At 35.8% G+C, this 16,793-nt stretch overlaps 1 protein-coding gene across 4 annotated transcripts in view; it reads right to left on the reverse strand.

Annotated features, from left to right (window-relative positions):
- DACH1 (dachshund family transcription factor 1) overlaps nucleotides 1-16,793 on the reverse strand; it is a 351,627-nt gene that overhangs the window by 26,241 nt on the left and 308,593 nt on the right. For 2 of the 4 annotated variants that reach the window (XM_054271831.1, XM_054271830.1), the window contains exons 8-11: nucleotides 14,729-14,876; nucleotides 10,425-10,568; nucleotides 9,889-9,957; nucleotides 5,901-5,967 (exon numbers count right to left, since the gene is read on the reverse strand). In XM_054271831.1, coding sequence (XP_054127806.1) covers nucleotides 5,945-5,967; nucleotides 9,889-9,957; nucleotides 10,425-10,568; nucleotides 14,729-14,876 — 384 coding nt within the window. In that variant the 3' untranslated portion in view covers nucleotides 5,901-5,944. The remainder of the gene's footprint in view (nucleotides 1-5,900; nucleotides 5,968-9,888; nucleotides 9,958-10,424; nucleotides 10,569-14,728; nucleotides 14,877-16,793) is intronic. The other 2 variants (XM_054271829.1, XM_054271828.1) reach the window with 1 other exon arrangement.

Here is a 16,793-nt window from a genome sequence, read left to right on the forward strand (position 1 = left end):
AACCTGCCAAAGTGCTGACTCCTGGGCAGGTGGATAGGGAACTTACTTATTGCTGTTTGGTTTCCATGCATTGTAAGATAATTTCAGTATTTATCCATGGTCAATGAAATATGAAACAAAATAAATCTTTAATGTCTGTTTCCTCATGAAGTATTCCAGTATCAACAGTAAAACACAGATGAACTAGCAAGAGATGTTTTAAATGTCTACTATAGAATCTAAGTTTAAAAGCTAAACTAAATTGGATAGTCTGTCAAGCCAAAAAAAAATCAGTAAAACAAGTGTCTTTAAAACTTGTGAGCTGGTAAAGCTAGTAAGGCTGAGGGGAAATAAAATGTTTAAATTAGTGTGCATAGAGAGAGCCAAGCTCTTTCTAAAATGTATAAAAATTAAGAGAACCTATTTTCAGAGATGTATCTTCTGCAACAGTAATGAAATTCAAGGTGGTGCACACAGATTAATGTTTTTATTTATTATTATGTATATAATTTCATTGAAGTGAATAGCACTGTTCACATGAATAATAAGTGCATGACCCTGACATTAATACAAGATGTTACACAGTGAAGTCAAAAAGCAGCTGAAGTTTAAGGCACTAATCACAAGGAAAATGAAGAATTATGTATTACTGCAAATAAGAACAGTGTTGAACCAGCAAATATTTTATGAAGACTGAACAAAAATAAAATAGAATCAGGTGGACTATCCAAAGGGAGTTAGTAAGGCAGCTCCACTAAATGTCACTGAGGGTTAGACACCAATATTTTAACGGTGTCTCACCATTAAGACCATCACTAGGTCTGAAAATAAATTTTCTTTTGAGCATAAGAAAGACAAAAGAGAAGAGCAATGCAGAAAACCCACTATCCTTTAGCTTCTATAATTGAACAGTGCATGTGCATACGTTTTCACCAATGCATCAATTTGTTTGTAAAACTCTGGCATGCAGAGAAGAATCAATAACAAAACAGCAGATATCACTCCCCAGTGGGTCACTATGGCTTTGCTCCATTCTGTTGTCTTTCCCACATGTTTCTGTTACCTCAAATAACTACTCTTACCCAGAGAGGTGCTAGAATAACCCAAAGGACAAGAGTCACATTACAGAGACAGTCTTGTCTTATGCCTGCAGTTTACCAAAACTGTAGAGACTGAAACCAGTTGTCTACTGATCTTTAGAAATCTTAAAAATGGAAAATGTAATGAAGAAACCTGAAAATCAGACAGGCAAAAAAGAAAAATGCAAAATCTATCCATCAGATTGCTGAAAGTCACGTTTTCACAAGACATGATACTTCACATTGGCAGACCTTCAAAGTGCTTCTTGACTCTTAAGCTGAATAAAAGAATTTTTATTGGCAAATTAAATGTAAATGATTAGATTTTTTGCTGGTTTGTTTTTTTTTTTTGGCTTTTTTATTATTTTATTTTTGTTTTAGGGGTTTTTTTTTTGTTGTTGTTTTTGTTTTTTTTAAATTCAGCCTAATGGAATAACAGGCTAAGTGGCCTAAAAATCACCTCGAAATGTTCACCTCCAAACAAGTCAGTTCACTGTTTTGTCATTGCTTCTTCACAGAACCTTTCTATCTTTCTGTGGGTCTAGAATAGTCAGCTGTTTGTTTCCATAAACAGCCTAGCTAAGTAGCAGATGTTTCCTTGGGCAGTTATTCAACATATCTAGAAAAAAAAATCCCTTTGCCTTCCAGGCTTCTGACAGCTTTGTTTCCAGCTCCTGACTTCTTTTCCCTGCTGAAATGTTCAACCTTTATAGCAGGCCTGTACAACAGGTGGGCTGTGGGTCTCTTGCAGTTTGAAAAACCATTTGTTTGGCCCTTCAGCTGCTGAGAAGCATCATGTACTGTTTGATTTGCCCAGCTGCCAAGAGGCAGCAACAAGATGTCCAGCAGAAAATGCATATCTCCTGGCTTGTCACTGATCCCTCAGAATGCATGCGCCTCCTAGTCAGCCAGCAGCCACATGGCTCCAGATCACAGACACACATTGCCTTGCAGGTCAAGGAAGTGACATATTAAGAAATATTTCGGATATTCAGAAGTAGTACTTGACAAGGGAGGAGGTGAAACAGAGGTGGAAGGAAAAAGAGAAAGCAACAATAGAGGGGAAGCTGAAACAGTGTTGAAATGGGTCGACAAAGAAGGAATGTCACATGCGAAAATGAAAATGTATTTTCATTCTGCAAATGACCTAATACATTCATTGGAGAATTCTGGCTCTGTACTAAACCCAAGCACCTTTCTGCTAGAAGTCCCATGAAATACTAAATGAGTAACAGCAAATCCATAGTACTTACTAAGAGGTGATAAAACCAGAATAACTAATGAGCAAGTGTCAATTGAATAAAAATGCAGAATTTACAAGTTGATACACACAGAGCAACATTCAGCAGTTCCAAGAGTTTTAATACAGAAAAAAAGGCAAGAAAATTGTGGTAAAATGTATGAAGAATCAGGTGCTTTTCTTAGGTTCAATCGATTAATACTTTAGAGAACATATGTCCATTGTTTTACATGGCATTATACAGATGGATGACCTCATCCTTAGGCAGCTAGGGATGCAAAATGGAATAATGCTTTTTATAAAGGGGGATGTGGAAAGGAACAGACAGAAACGCAGAGATAGGAGATACAAGCTCTAAGGGAAAGATGCAATTTTTGAAAAGACTCTAAAGATAAAGGAAATGTACTTAGCACCGGTCATCACAGTCAATATCATGCAGAAAATAAATGAAGAAAAGACTAAAGAGAAGACATCTTAGTTAAATGTACTGCAAAGAATAGTGATATCTCTGGAAAAGAAATACATGTTCTGTCATTTGAGGCTATTGAAAACTATTTATAAAATATCATTAGTTAATTTGAGAGTAGCCATGCACTGGAAAATGCATCGTCTCTACGATCAGCAGCCAACAGCAATCTTCTCTAAGTCTAAAAACATGAACTCATAAAAATACTCAAGATTTACAGAAATTAGGACAAGTCTGATGTGATCGAAATTGGAAATAAGGACAGAAAATGTGACTGGGGGAGTGACTGAGACTGGCTAAATACATACATAGAAACACAGAAACCAGGGCACTGGAAGACACTGAGAAATAAAGTACTAAAAGTGACTGGCTGACAATAACTGCGACTGAAGTTGGGGGACTGAATTATTTACATTATTAGACAAGAACAGAATCCAGTGGTTGAGAGTACAAGAAAAGAGGGGAGACAGAACACAGGGCAAGAAAGTCAAGCAAAGTCATATTTTCAGAGGTTTCTTAGAAGGAAAAGTCGTGGTGAGTGACTAGACACATGGCATATAGACAGAATGTTGAGTCAGTATCAAGACATCTGGATCTTGAGTAGCAAGAGTATTAGGCAGAAGAAGTCAAAACCTTTGGGGCTGGAATTATGACTGAATATGGAAAGAAACTTGTCTTGAAGGTGTGAGGAAAAAAGGATCAAGAAAGAAATCAGAAAATTTGGTAGTTGTTAATAACGTTGATAGAAAACCCAGAGATGAAGGATAGCAAAGAAAAAGAAAGCTTGATGGAGACATTCTTACAGGTGATACAGGTTGCAAGAAAAATGAAAGGAAGATTCTGTGCCCAAGAGCATGAAATATATCCCAAAATTGTCTTTATCTCAGCAAGTATTTGTAAAACTGCCATAGCAAAATGGTCATTCCTTAGGCCACACTGCTCATATTATGGTATTACAGTTCATCAGTTCTTTGGTTAGCTTTATCATTGTGAATTTTAAAATTCAATTCCATATGTTTTTCAGATGTTGTCTCACAGTGGAACTTCTAACTGTAGTTTACTTGCTAAGAAGACAATCCCAGTAGACAGTTACCTAGGACATTAGTGAAGCATAGCCCTCAGCTGTTAGGAAATGCCAAAATTAGGATTTAATATATGGAAGAAATTTATATAATAATTTACAACTATTCTCTAATGCATGATGTCTAATTATGGAAATATTATACACAAACCAAGTATTATATAAAGCATTACAAGACACACTGACCACTGAAAATGAAGAAAATATTGGATAGATATCCCTTTATTCACCTATATTTTTGTCCCCTGCACCGAATGAGACAAGGTACTGTGAAAAGTACAGTATCTAATCACATAATTAAAGATTGTATCATGACACATACACTGACAGTTGAACAAAGGTGCGGAAGACAACCTTAATTCTACCACTTCCTAATTCTGGAATGCTTGACTTCACAGCCTTGATAATGGCCTTTTCCAATAAAGTTTTTGATCTCATAAAAAATATCATCACATATTTCCACACGCTTTTGTCCAAGATTTATATATCAGAAATAGAACTGTGTGCAGAAGCTTCACAGAACCACCAAAAGTTCATTTTCATTGTGGAGGTCCTTCAGATACCCATCTTTAAAACACAAATATAACAAGCAAGAATCAAGGACTATCAGTTGCTGAGATTATTACGTGGATTTTGCTTGTTGAAAAATAGATTAAGCAAGTTTCAAACCAATGCAGAAAAAATTTAGGTTATGTTTCAGGGCAAAAGACTAAAGCTGTATATAAGCAATTTTTATTAATGTGGAGGGCAACTGCAGGCAGCTTTCCCCTAATATTTGGGCAGCAAAATGCACACTTGCAATCAGCAAATTTAAATCATAATTTTTTTCTTGTTCTCGTTCAGCAGCCTGCAAAGGAACCTCAGAGATGACCAGTGTGCTGAGTTGCTGTTATTTTCTTACTCTGTTCCTGGATCTGTTCAACATCTGTATTTCCTGCCTTGTCCTTTCTAGGAGGGAAAAAAGACAGATGGCCCTGGAAGGTTTTGTAAGCATGGTAGCTGAGGGTCTTTTTCTTACACCAGGAAGGTATAAACTGAAACCACTTAGCATTACACTTAACTGAACTGTTAATATGAGCCTGGAGAAGAGGTGGAGAACTAAAGTAAGGGAGGATGTCAGTGGGAAAGGGCTTAGAAAGGGTCAGTTCCTTTTGCTAAGGGACAGAGAGAGTAGATAACAGACACATTTGAAGAAAGGCTGATAATGTGCTGGAAGAAAAAAATAATACTTGCAGCAGCGTAAGGAACCGAGGTGTGAAAATCTGACCAATGGACAAGGAGGATAAATGTTCTGCTAGAGGAGAATGCACAGCTGAGGAAAAAACTGACTCAGAGTGAGCAAGATGGAAGAACTTTGAGAACACAGAAACTGGAATGGGCCTCTTGCAAAAAAACCAAACATTTGGGGTAAAAAAAATAGATAGAACTGAGAATTCAGGGAACTGAGCAGGGTAAGAAGACTTGGGAGAAAATAATAGAGCTGATTTCAGGAGCAGCTGGAATGACAGCATGCAGAAGTTGGAAATTATTTGGAAGAAAGCAAGAAAGAAACTGAGGCAATTGCTAGTAATTTAAAATGGAAAAGACAAAAAATAGCAGCATGAAAGAGGGAGAATTTGATTAATCTTCCTCTCCTTACCAACGATAGCTTTGGGACAACAGCATAAAACCATTTGTGAGCAATTTGGCAAAAGGAACATATTACAGGAACATGACAAGGAAAGAACAGTCAATGGTGAAGATGGTGCAGAACTAGAATACTTTTGGAGGATTTTAGATAATGTGTGGATTGGTGTTTAAATAGAATGAAAATGAAGGTACAGGACTTGGGAGGGAAACTACTGGGAGATAGAAAATTGGGAATGTGGGATACATAGAGGAAATGAAAACATAATAATGTAGGCAGGCAAATACATGGTAAGTAACCAGATGGAGAAGAAAATTCAACAGAAATAAGAAAGTAAAAGCGGCAGTAAATGTCATTGTTCTAGAGCTTAGTAAGAGGTCTGTTAACAAAACAGTATATAAAAGTCAAACATTATCTTTGTATGGTACCTTTTTGTGTGGGATGAGGGGGTCTTGGGAAACCGGATTGGGAGCTAGGCATAGGCATCTAGTGAACCTACAATATGTATGGAGAAGAGGATAATCTGCTTTATTATTATTTAAAACAGAAGCAAAGAAAACATTTAAAACCAGTGTCTTCACCAGTTCCTAATAGCTTATTATCTCTTTCTGTTGCTCAAAAAAATACATAAGTACATCTGAGACCCAAATTTGAATAATTTATTATGACTATTTGTTAACATTTTATGGATATTGCAGCAAACTGTTATCTACTCTGTATTTAAAAAACTCAAACAACACCCTAAAATACCCTGCATTGCTTCTTTTTATAGTCTTGTATTCAAATTCCTTTTATTATTGCTCCCATTTTACAAAAGACTTTACATGCACTAAAAGTGAATCTAAATGAGTGCTACACAACGAAAAACTAGAACAGAACATACCCCCTTATTGACAAATGCAATTATCCTCTACGCTTAAATTAGTTCTATTCCTTACTCTTCAAAGTGATACTTAAAAATAGCAACATTAGATATAACTTCAAGTTGACAAGTATCAATTTATTTATAATAAATAGTAAACAAAATCTTTAGTTTTAATTATGATTTTCTTGCATAATTTTTTCTTAAATGCTGAAATTACACTTTGTATTTCAATTATATCACTTCCCTACAGAGCACTGAAGCTTTCCCACCTTTGTTTGCTCAGTTATAAAACTACATAGCATGCTCAACACAGTAAATTGAAAAATGATTGTGGATAAAAAGACTATTACCCCAGGCATGCTTAGATACTGAGACACTGATATATTTTTCAGAGGAATAAGAAAGTATTTCCCTAGTAAGAATTTTTTCCCCAGAACCTGAAAGATGCAAAAGGTGGTATTATATGTTTAATTATGGAATATACTGTATAATAGAAAATAATAGATATTTGCATATAATATTTCTTCTATGGTGCATAGCAAAGTATACAAAATATCATTTACAAATAAAATGACACAATTGAAATTTTGTATAATTGTGACAACATGGTCTTTGTTCCAAGAAAGTACTGGAAAATGTTTCAACCACTGGAAAGCTTTTGTAGAGTTTTGCAGATAAAGGGCCCCATGTGTACTGAGCATGCTTTATTCCAGTCCTTCAGGAATGAAGTGGTTCTTTCCCTGCAATTCTTTCTCCTCACTCCTGCCTACAATTGTCATGCTAAATACTGAAACTGGAACAGAATGCTCTCGGTGCTTCCCTCCGTGATATCCAGGCAGGTACACATAAAGAAAAGAAACAGAAATGTACTGAAACCAGTAGGGAATGTGAGCCTGACCAGGGAGACGGGGGAAGCAGACACTACAGATGGAGATGGGTTTGCAACGGGAAAGGCTGATAACAGGGAATGTCAATGCAGCTCTTGAAATGCCTGGGTAAGGGGAGGAGGCAACAGGAAGGGTCAGACAGAGCCAGGGGGTCACGGAGAGAGAAAGAGCTTGGGATTAAGGGAATGATCCGGGCGGCATGAAACTAAGCTCAGAAGAGAATGATGGAAGAATGTGAAGCTGGGGGAAAAAGAAGAGTAATGTAATGTAGAGCAAGGAAAAGTGCTACATTAGCAATTGACAAAAGGTGGGATTGGAGGGAGGAGGAAGAAAGAAGAAGGAACTGGGACAGATACACAGGGATACATAGCAAGGAGAAGACAGAGAAAAGGGAGTTTATGATGAAAGGAAATCCTCCTTCCAATACTGGAAATGAACACAAAGAGTCCTGACATTTGGCATGACTTGCCTGCTATTAACTGTTTCTTAAACTATTTCTGAAGCCTGTCACCCTATAATGACTGATTTACATTGACAATATGTTCTTACAGTTACATTTGTGTTGTAGGGTTACATATTGCACTAGATCTGAAAGTTCTGAACTGCTGTATGATGACTGAGCTGAATACATTAAACTGAAAGACATGAAAACTGTATTTCTTGCTTCTTCTTTCCTTTTTCATAAAAACCCCCTGCTTTAGTTTTATGTTGAGAGTACAAAGTAGATATGGGAAATGACAGAATTAAGGTTGCCTTTGCAATATGATTCAATATCACAATCAGAAAATATCATGGTCCAGTCTTGAACTAAATAATCATCTGTGGATTTTAGTTTTGTTTTTAATGTGTATCACCTGGGACAGATGAATCAAGAAAAAGTCATTACTGGGAATGTCTCCTGTAAATCCTTGATTTCCCTAATTGTAAAAATGGAAATATATGAAATGAGCAAGAGGATAGCTGGGAAAGAATGCATAGTCATTGTTCAAAAGCTGAAGTGCTATTCCTATATAGCTTGGGATAAATCCTTTAGAATACATGCTCTCAAATTTGTGTTGCTCATATTATAAATATCCAACTTCATATTTCAGCCTACGAGCAAGACCAAATTCAACAGGAACAGTGATTTGATTACACCTGCATGCTTCTGCCAAAAATGCAAATTATTCTGAAAAATTAGGTCCTTCATACTTGACAGTTAAGCAATATGTCATCTTAATCTGCATTTGACTCTGTTTCCCAGCTATCAAATTGGAATACTCCAAATTTCACTTCCTTGCAAGAATGTTCTGAAGATGGAGTAATTAATTCTTGCAATGAGTACAAGTACTGCAGCGACCAGTGCAGCAGCATGGCCTCCCAAGAAATTAGAAGTCTGTTTTAGCATCAAAAGAAGTAACAAAATGTCTCAATTATAACAAAATTAAATAATGGCTGACTTCTTACTAAATTAATTATATCAAATGGTGCTTTGAATAATGTGCATGTTTTATGGGAAGGAAAGCAGGATTCTGGGGTAACAGACCTCATAACATGTACTCACTTCCCAGGCAACATTTAATCTGGCATATTCCAACTTCTGCGTTATTGACTCTGCAGACATAACTTGCTTTAAATGTCTTTGTTTATATATGTGTGTTTGTCTTTCATAAGAACTTATTGCATCTTTGGTATTTGTTTATATGTTCAATCCATTAAAATCTTCTTGACTTTTTTATTCTGTTGTTACAGCCTCCTTGTGGCACATCAGTAACAACTCCTTGGAAGTTAGGAAATGTGATTAAATAACACACAGAAGATGTCAAATGATACTGTTAGGATGATTGACTTCAAAATGCAAAATAAAGGCAATTGAGTGTGATTACTGGAGCTAATCCTTTTAGGCTTGCCTCTGAAAAATGCACCTTCATTTACCATTGAAAACAATTGCTATTTTTATTGCTTAGTATGCATGGAGGTAGATTTAGCCTGTTGACAAGAACAGATATTATAACATAAACACTATCTTCAAAATTTGTTCTTTACTAATATCTTGATGTTTGCAATGTATATATACATTTAGATTCACAGGGGAAGTAATATGGCTCTCTTTAGTATTTCATGTATAATTTACTTAGCAGATTTGTTTTATTAAAATGTAAATAATGGGATGTGGTAAATGAAAATTCCAAGATGGGAATAAACAGCTTATTTATTGTTAATGCTCAGAGTAGCTTATTGAAACACACCTTTCAGTAACGGCCACTGACTATTAGCTATGAAATTCTCATCATGCCTTGAATGTTACCCATTAGGCTTAGCCATTTGTACAGTTAAAAGGCTCAAGATGTTTCAAATATACCTTTAAAAACACTATTAACTCAAATCAAACTACACATATTCACAAAAACTGCATTCAGCATGTCTGAGATTCAAACCAATACTGCTTCAAATTAATTATTCTTCTTTAATTGCTCTGTATAAACAAAAATGACCTATTAATTTAAAGAAAATCTATCAGCACAGAATGTATTCTCTCTTATAAACAAGCAAGATGAACTTGACCTTGTTTGAACTTGTTTTGATGTGGCCCAGATGGTAGGCTACATGCTTGAATAGCAGTCTAAAGCTGAGGAAAAACTCATATAGCAAGATCTAGATTTATAGCCTTTTGCAAATTCCTACCTTGTATTGTCCTTTCAGCATCTGTTCTGCCCCCGCTGCGGTCAGCTTCTATCTCTGGGGTCAGAGAGTCTAGAAAGATAGAAAGGTAAGACTGACACATATTTCATTTGATTCTTATAGCCCTTTTTACAACCTGTTACTCCAGTGCTGAATTACAATACAATCAACCTTTGTCAGTTTTTTTAATGTTGAACAATGACTGGAGGCCAGGACAATTTTTTGTTAGACTGGGAAGATTAATGAGCAATAGATTTTTCAAGCATAAAGGGGGGGAGAAAAAAAGGAAGAAAAAAATTGAGTTCTCAAGCTAATAATATAAAATTGTCCTAGTTTGAACATTCTCTCCAGTGAGTTTATTTGCACATACCATATAAAGTAACAAAGCAGTAAAGATAGAGGTATCATTTGAATGAAGGAAAGAAAAGAGATTTTCCTTTTTTTTCCCTTTCCATCATGTGATAAATTTTTTATACAACAAGATTCTTTTGGCACTTAATTGGAAGTTAATGGCACGGAGGCAAAAATTGGCTTCTTACCATTTAGGACCCTGAGACTATCTGTTGAAGCTGCCTGCTTCAGTGTTTGCTCTGCTTGCTCTCTTCGTTTAGTCTCAAATTCAAGTGCTTCCTGCAATTTCCTCTTTGCCTTCTTTTCCTTCTTTAGCCTTTTCTGAATTATTGCTGTGAAAGGAAAATAACATCAGTGCACTTCAGTTTGAATCTGAAACTTGGCTGCATGATGACCTATTAAGCGTCCTGAGAAACACTATAACTGAGGTGTTCATATAAACCAATTAATTACACAATAACCAGTTAAATTACTTGAAATTTGTTGGAATTACCCTGGAATATTCTAAATGCTACTGTTCTGTATGACAGTATTAAAAACTGTATGTGGTATCAAGCAATTTTTTTTTTAATAAACAGCTGACAATCTGTGAATTTTCAAATCAGAAAATCTTGAAAACCAGCAATGGAATGTACTTTGTGAATCATCTGATGTAGATAAACCCCTGTCTCTGGAGGTGAGGAGGTTTTCAGAATTAATTTCACCATTTCTGTTTCTCATAGCACAGTTAACAGACACACTGTGGTGCAGTTGTCTCCCTGCAGCTTCTCTTGCATAAGAGGAGGATCCATCTGCCTGGGTCCTGGGCAGCCCCCACCCTGCTCTGGTCCTCATTTCTTGGGGAAAGGCCCTGAGTCCTCCAACTCCCCTCCAAGCTCTGCTTCCTGCAAGCCCTCTGACCTCCCCATATTTATTTCTTTTCCACATTTCCATTGTGTCTTTCCTTTCTCTCTTTCTTGCTTTCTGCTGGTGTCTGTCCCATCAGCCATCTAACCTTAAAGAACTCACAGCAAATCCTTTATGGTGCTGGATCCTCCAGTCAAGTACATATTAATGTGCTTTGTCAAATGTGAGGGAAAATGTTAGTAAAGAAATGAGTATTTTGAAATAAAATGTACAAAGTCCTTATGTAGAAAAAATGTTTTCCTTCAATTTCTTCAGCTTCAACTCTTTAGGAAAAGGATGGCAAGTCCAGTATGCGTCTACATCACAATTTTCTTTTCTATGTTACCAGTTACTTATAACCACAAAGGTAAGACTTGCAGGATCTCTAACTAAAGGAACATATTGCAAGTTTATGCTCCTGATGGAAAAGGGTAAAGTCAACCAATTTTTTCTACTCCACTAAACCAATGTGGACCTCTGAAGCAATCATGTAAAGGATAGCATTTTCTCCCCCACCACACCCTAAATGTTCTTATAAAGCATATTCAGGGTTTTCATGGATGTGCATGTAAAAAGCTTTTTTGTCCTAAGATCTTCCTGGATAATCCCTTCCAGGACATTCTGTTATTTTGACACTAACTAAAAAATTATCCTAAAGAATTCTTTATATGCACCAGAAGAATTATCCTTACCAAACCCAGACACTAGGAACTGTTAGGTTTGCATGTCAAGATCTATCTAGCCCTATATCTAACTGCAAAGGAACCTCTGGTATATGCCTAGGAATGAAGGCTGGAAAACACAAAAAAAATATTTCCACCAGTTCATACTCCCCAGGGACAGTAGACTGTGATGGTGGTATCATTCACAAAATGCAAATGATGAAACTTTTAAAGGGAACTGTCATTGTTATTACTCTTTAATTCATATGCTAAGAAGAGCCACCTTTTAGATGATCTTGTATATTTTGTGCTGCCATACAGAACTGTTCAGGCACAAAATTAACATAAGCACATATCCTGTAGTCAGAATAACTACATAATTTACATCCAAGACTTTGGAATTTTGGTTCTTTCTCATTTTGTACAACACCAACTACTTTACAGGCTAATTAGCTCATACTATCAAAGAACATCTAGCATCTATACAAAGGCTAAACTAAATACATTTTGAATCATTGCATGGTTTTAATGTTTTCATTATAAGTACTTTGAAAGTGATTGCAATAAATGAGAAGGAAACATATGTTGCTTTCTGAATTAAAATGTCATCATGGCTGACACATTGTAGATGTGACTACAGCAGTCAGAGCCAGAATTAGCAAACCCTTACTGTGTAGCTGCTCACAGAAGAGATATTATCCTACTTTCACCACTTGATGAGACACATCCTACAGCCTTAGGAATCACTAATTGGAAAATTTAAAAAGAAGGAAGGAAACAGTACAGTAAATAAGCAGCTCTGCAGAACATACAGTAGCAGCCATGAATCCAACAGTTCATAAAAAAAGGCAAAAATACTCATCTGCAGCCACTAAACAGAATTATATTTCACTTGTATTAACATGATGAGCAAAAGATAGATAGATAGATTGGCTTGTGTTTCTATGCTGTAGCTTTTAAGTGTTTTTCAGTATTTTCATATGGCACCTCCTCACTTAGCAGGGAAGCTGGTACATTTCTCCCTTCTTGCTTATGCTTCCATTAAGACATGTGAAAGTTTCTTTAAGACATGACACTTGCTATTTGAAAAACTAAAAGTAGCTAAAGGCTCCTATGCATTTTTCAGCCTTAAATTGAAAAATGAATTTTCACAATAATTACAACCTGGCCTTATTTTTTCTTTCTTACTTCGATCTTTTTATTTGAAAGAATAATCCATACTTTTCTTGCTTTTATACAGAAGTATCCACTAGCAGAGATAGTCATCCTCATTATATTTGGTTTGCTTCATACTACCATTAACTGTTCAAATCCATTCCTCTTTGGTCTGACTGTTTTCCCAGAGCAAGATTGTCATTAGAGAGATGCATATACAAAAGCAGGTAATGCATCATGCTGAAAATAATATTGCCAATTATTTCAGCAACCTGAACACAATAAGGGACTATCCCATGCTTTTTTTCTTTGACATATAACTTTGACTGAAATTAATTTTGCTTAATTTTGTCTTTTCAAAACACATATGTCTAGTACAGCCTTGTCAACCATGTGACCTCTGGAGTTAAAGGGAAGAGAAAGACATCTTCACAACGCAATTGACTCCACCTACTTATCTGAGAACAGGCTATAAAAGCTTCTTTTTTTATTGTCCAGAAAGAGAACTCCTATTCATTACAATGAGATGCCTGATTTGTAGATGGCAAAACTAAAGATCAGATGGGTTCCCCCTCAAACCTTTTCTGTTTTGCATGTGATTGTTCAACTCTAAAAAGGAACATATATTTGAGCAGTTGTGAGAAAGTTGTGAAGACTAACCAAATAATTTTATTCTTTTATCAAATTAATTTAGAAGTGTAAGTAATACAATTGTATTGAGCAGAATGAACCAGTTGTGGACAAAGGGATGACTCACTGCGCAGGTATGAGAATTGTTAACAGCAATTGTCTTTCAAAATATGTTTTCATAAGTTAAAAAAAGGGTAATTAATGATGTGATAGTCCTCTCCTTTAATGGGTCAAGGCATGAAACAGGATTACATTGTGTACTTACTGCAAGCATGTTAGTTTAAGGCATAATGACATTGGCTGTGAATCCAATTGTTCTTGGGATTCTCTGTTTAGGCAGTTACCAGAAAATTAAACTGGACAAGAAGAGACTTCTAACTCTAGCCCTGCAAAAATTCACATCTGACTTGTCATGGTCTGAGTTAAACACCAAGGGATTGCCAGAGGTTAACTGTCTTGCAAAGTAATCAGGCACTATTAAAGGGTGAGACATACAGAGACAGAGAGATGAATGCATAAAAAAAAAGATAGAAACATGCTTGTAATACAAATAGTTACTGCAAATCACTCTAAACTGTCTCACCTTCACCAACAATGTAATTATTTCAAAATCTCTAACATGTACAGTGGGCTGATGTTAATGCTACTAATGCTTCTGCTTCATCAAGAAAAACCTTCACTGTTACTTCTACAAACATGTCTTTTACCTACTATGCATTATAAAGAGCTCATGTATTATCATTATCTTTATATTTATTACATACAGTTTGCCTAAATATGCACTATAAGAACAGAACAGACTTCCTAAAAACTTGTAGATTCCTAAATTTGATACAAATTGTATTAAGTAGCTATCCCTTTTCCTAATGATCACGACCTACAAAGGTCTGTTACAGCACATAGGGTATTTATAATTGCTTTTGTATTACTGATGTAACAACATTCAAGAAAAATGTTGAGAACAGGGAGGATCCTTGCTCCAAATCTCATGAAGACCCTATACAAAATTAGGCAGGTCGTAAAGCATCCTTCATTGCGGTCAGCTGAGACCTAACATCATTTAAGGGAGGTAAAATTTTGATAAAACACAGGTGTTTGATAGAAAATTGTTTCCTAAGGAAATAAATAACAAGGTGTTTATGTCTGCTTAATCAAGGTACCTCTGTTCTTTTGCTCCACAGCCAACTGTTTTTCAAGTGTTTCCCTCAGTTCTCGTTCCCTGAAGAGTTCCATCTTCAGCTCTGTTTTCTCCAGTTGGACCTGTTTTTCTTGAGCTCTGGCATTGTCTATAGCAACCTTTAGTAGACCCTGTTCAGAGATAAAGTTGGATATTTGGAGAGTGTTAGAAGAGCCGACATAATAACTACTGTTATTTTTCCTCTATAGTGATTTGATATTTTAGAAATAAAAAAACTTTCACAGGATCAAAGTTACCTATTATCAACATCAATTTTTAACTGGCATTAAAAAAAGTTACCTATTATCAACAGCAATTCTTAACTGGAATTAACTTTTGAAGAGGTGGACAAAAATTTGTAAAAAGATGGGAGTCAGCTTTTCTCAGAAAATGCAAACTCACCTCTGACTGTGCATATAACTCATGTGAAAAACATACAGGAATATGTTTACTCCTCTTAAGAAAAATTAACAATATCACAGTCACATCATACACAGAATCCAACCTCTAGTCCAACTCAAGCCAAGGGAAATTAGCTAAAGGAGAAAGGCTGTTTTAAAGTCTTGCCTTCTTGCTCCTCATCCTTGTTAATTACTTTAATTTAAAATATTTACATATATTATTAAGGTTCCACGGACTATAGGTATATTGGGATAGTAAGGAAAGGACAGTCACAAAGCAGGAAGACATCTCTGTTTAACAAGTCTGTTCCTTGATTTTTATGATTATTATCTCACAGCAGAAAAACAAAGCACAGTAATCCCTAGATTTCTTGACCTGAGATGGTAGATACAAACTCCACCTTTCTTTCTGTTGTTAGTGCATCAGCAAATAAAAATTCAGATTATTTTAAGCTTCCTTTGAGAATTCTAACTTCAAAATTCCTTCTTCTTTTGCAAGGAAATCGGATGAGCCTGGCACAGCTAACATTATTAATAATATTAACTAGATAGGGCACTGAGACAGGGCATCAAAATATAAGGAGAAATGTAATTGAAATAAATGAACATGCAAATATCCTTTTCCCTTTCCCAAAAGCCTGTCCATCAGGCTCTTGGGTCTACACCCGAATCTTTCCTACTGAAGCTATCATAATAAGGTAGATAATTAAGCATGGATATTCATACATGAACCTCCATGGATATGAAACTAACTCTCCTATATCATAGGCAAGACTCCTGATAACTTAACCCTAGAGATAATTTGACCCAACAGAGATTTAATTACTGATATAAAGCAAAACAATGCCAACTAAAGAGACAGACTACTACTCCCCAATGGTTTTGCTAGGGAAACATTCAGCTAACAGATAAAAGCTTCACACACAAGACCTGGTTTGAGCACTACAAATATAAAACCATGATGCCCCTCTCCCAAACAAGCTTCCTCAGCTACATTTCCTAAATTGGATTCTGGGTTGCATGTTTTTTCACATTTTTTTTAAATATCTCCCAAAGAAGAATGAAAAAAGAAGCAAGTATAATGATGTTTGAGAAATAGAAAAAATATTTTTGTGAGTGTTTTGTGAGTCTCCACATTTATCCCACTAGTCTTCCCAGTGTCAATGATTGGTGTGAAATTTGTCTCCTTCAAAGTCCTCTTTTAGTTCTGTTTTCAGAGCCTGTTATTTTCAGTACTCCTCATCCTTCTTCTTAAACCATTGCCTCAAATCTTGTCATGTTCAGAGCTTAATGCTCTGCAGGTCTGTTACACTTCAATCTATTGAAGTCCACAGAAGCTGGAAGAACTCAGCATCTTCTGACTGCAAGGCCCAGATGGTCAACAAAATGGTATACACTAAATAGAGCTGAACTGTGTTTGGAAATATGGTAATAGTGGTAACACAACAAATGTCCTCACAAATATACTTAAAGTTTTAGCAGTTCTCTTTTGCTGTTGTAAAATAGCTAAATCACAAAGGTCTTTTGGGTTGAATGTTAAATCAATGTTGAATGTTGAATCATTATTAGAGAAATACAAAGAAATCTACCTTTAAAGCTCTAAATACATATGTAAAGCAAAATACAGTTTGAAATACTTGAGAAGTG

Source organism: Melozone crissalis, unplaced genomic scaffold (assembly GCF_028551555.1).
Source record: "Melozone crissalis strain CALT ecotype California unplaced genomic scaffold, PUWL_Pcris_2 ptg000013l_1, whole genome shotgun sequence".
NCBI lineage: Eukaryota > Metazoa > Chordata > Aves > Passeriformes > Passerellidae > Melozone > Melozone crissalis.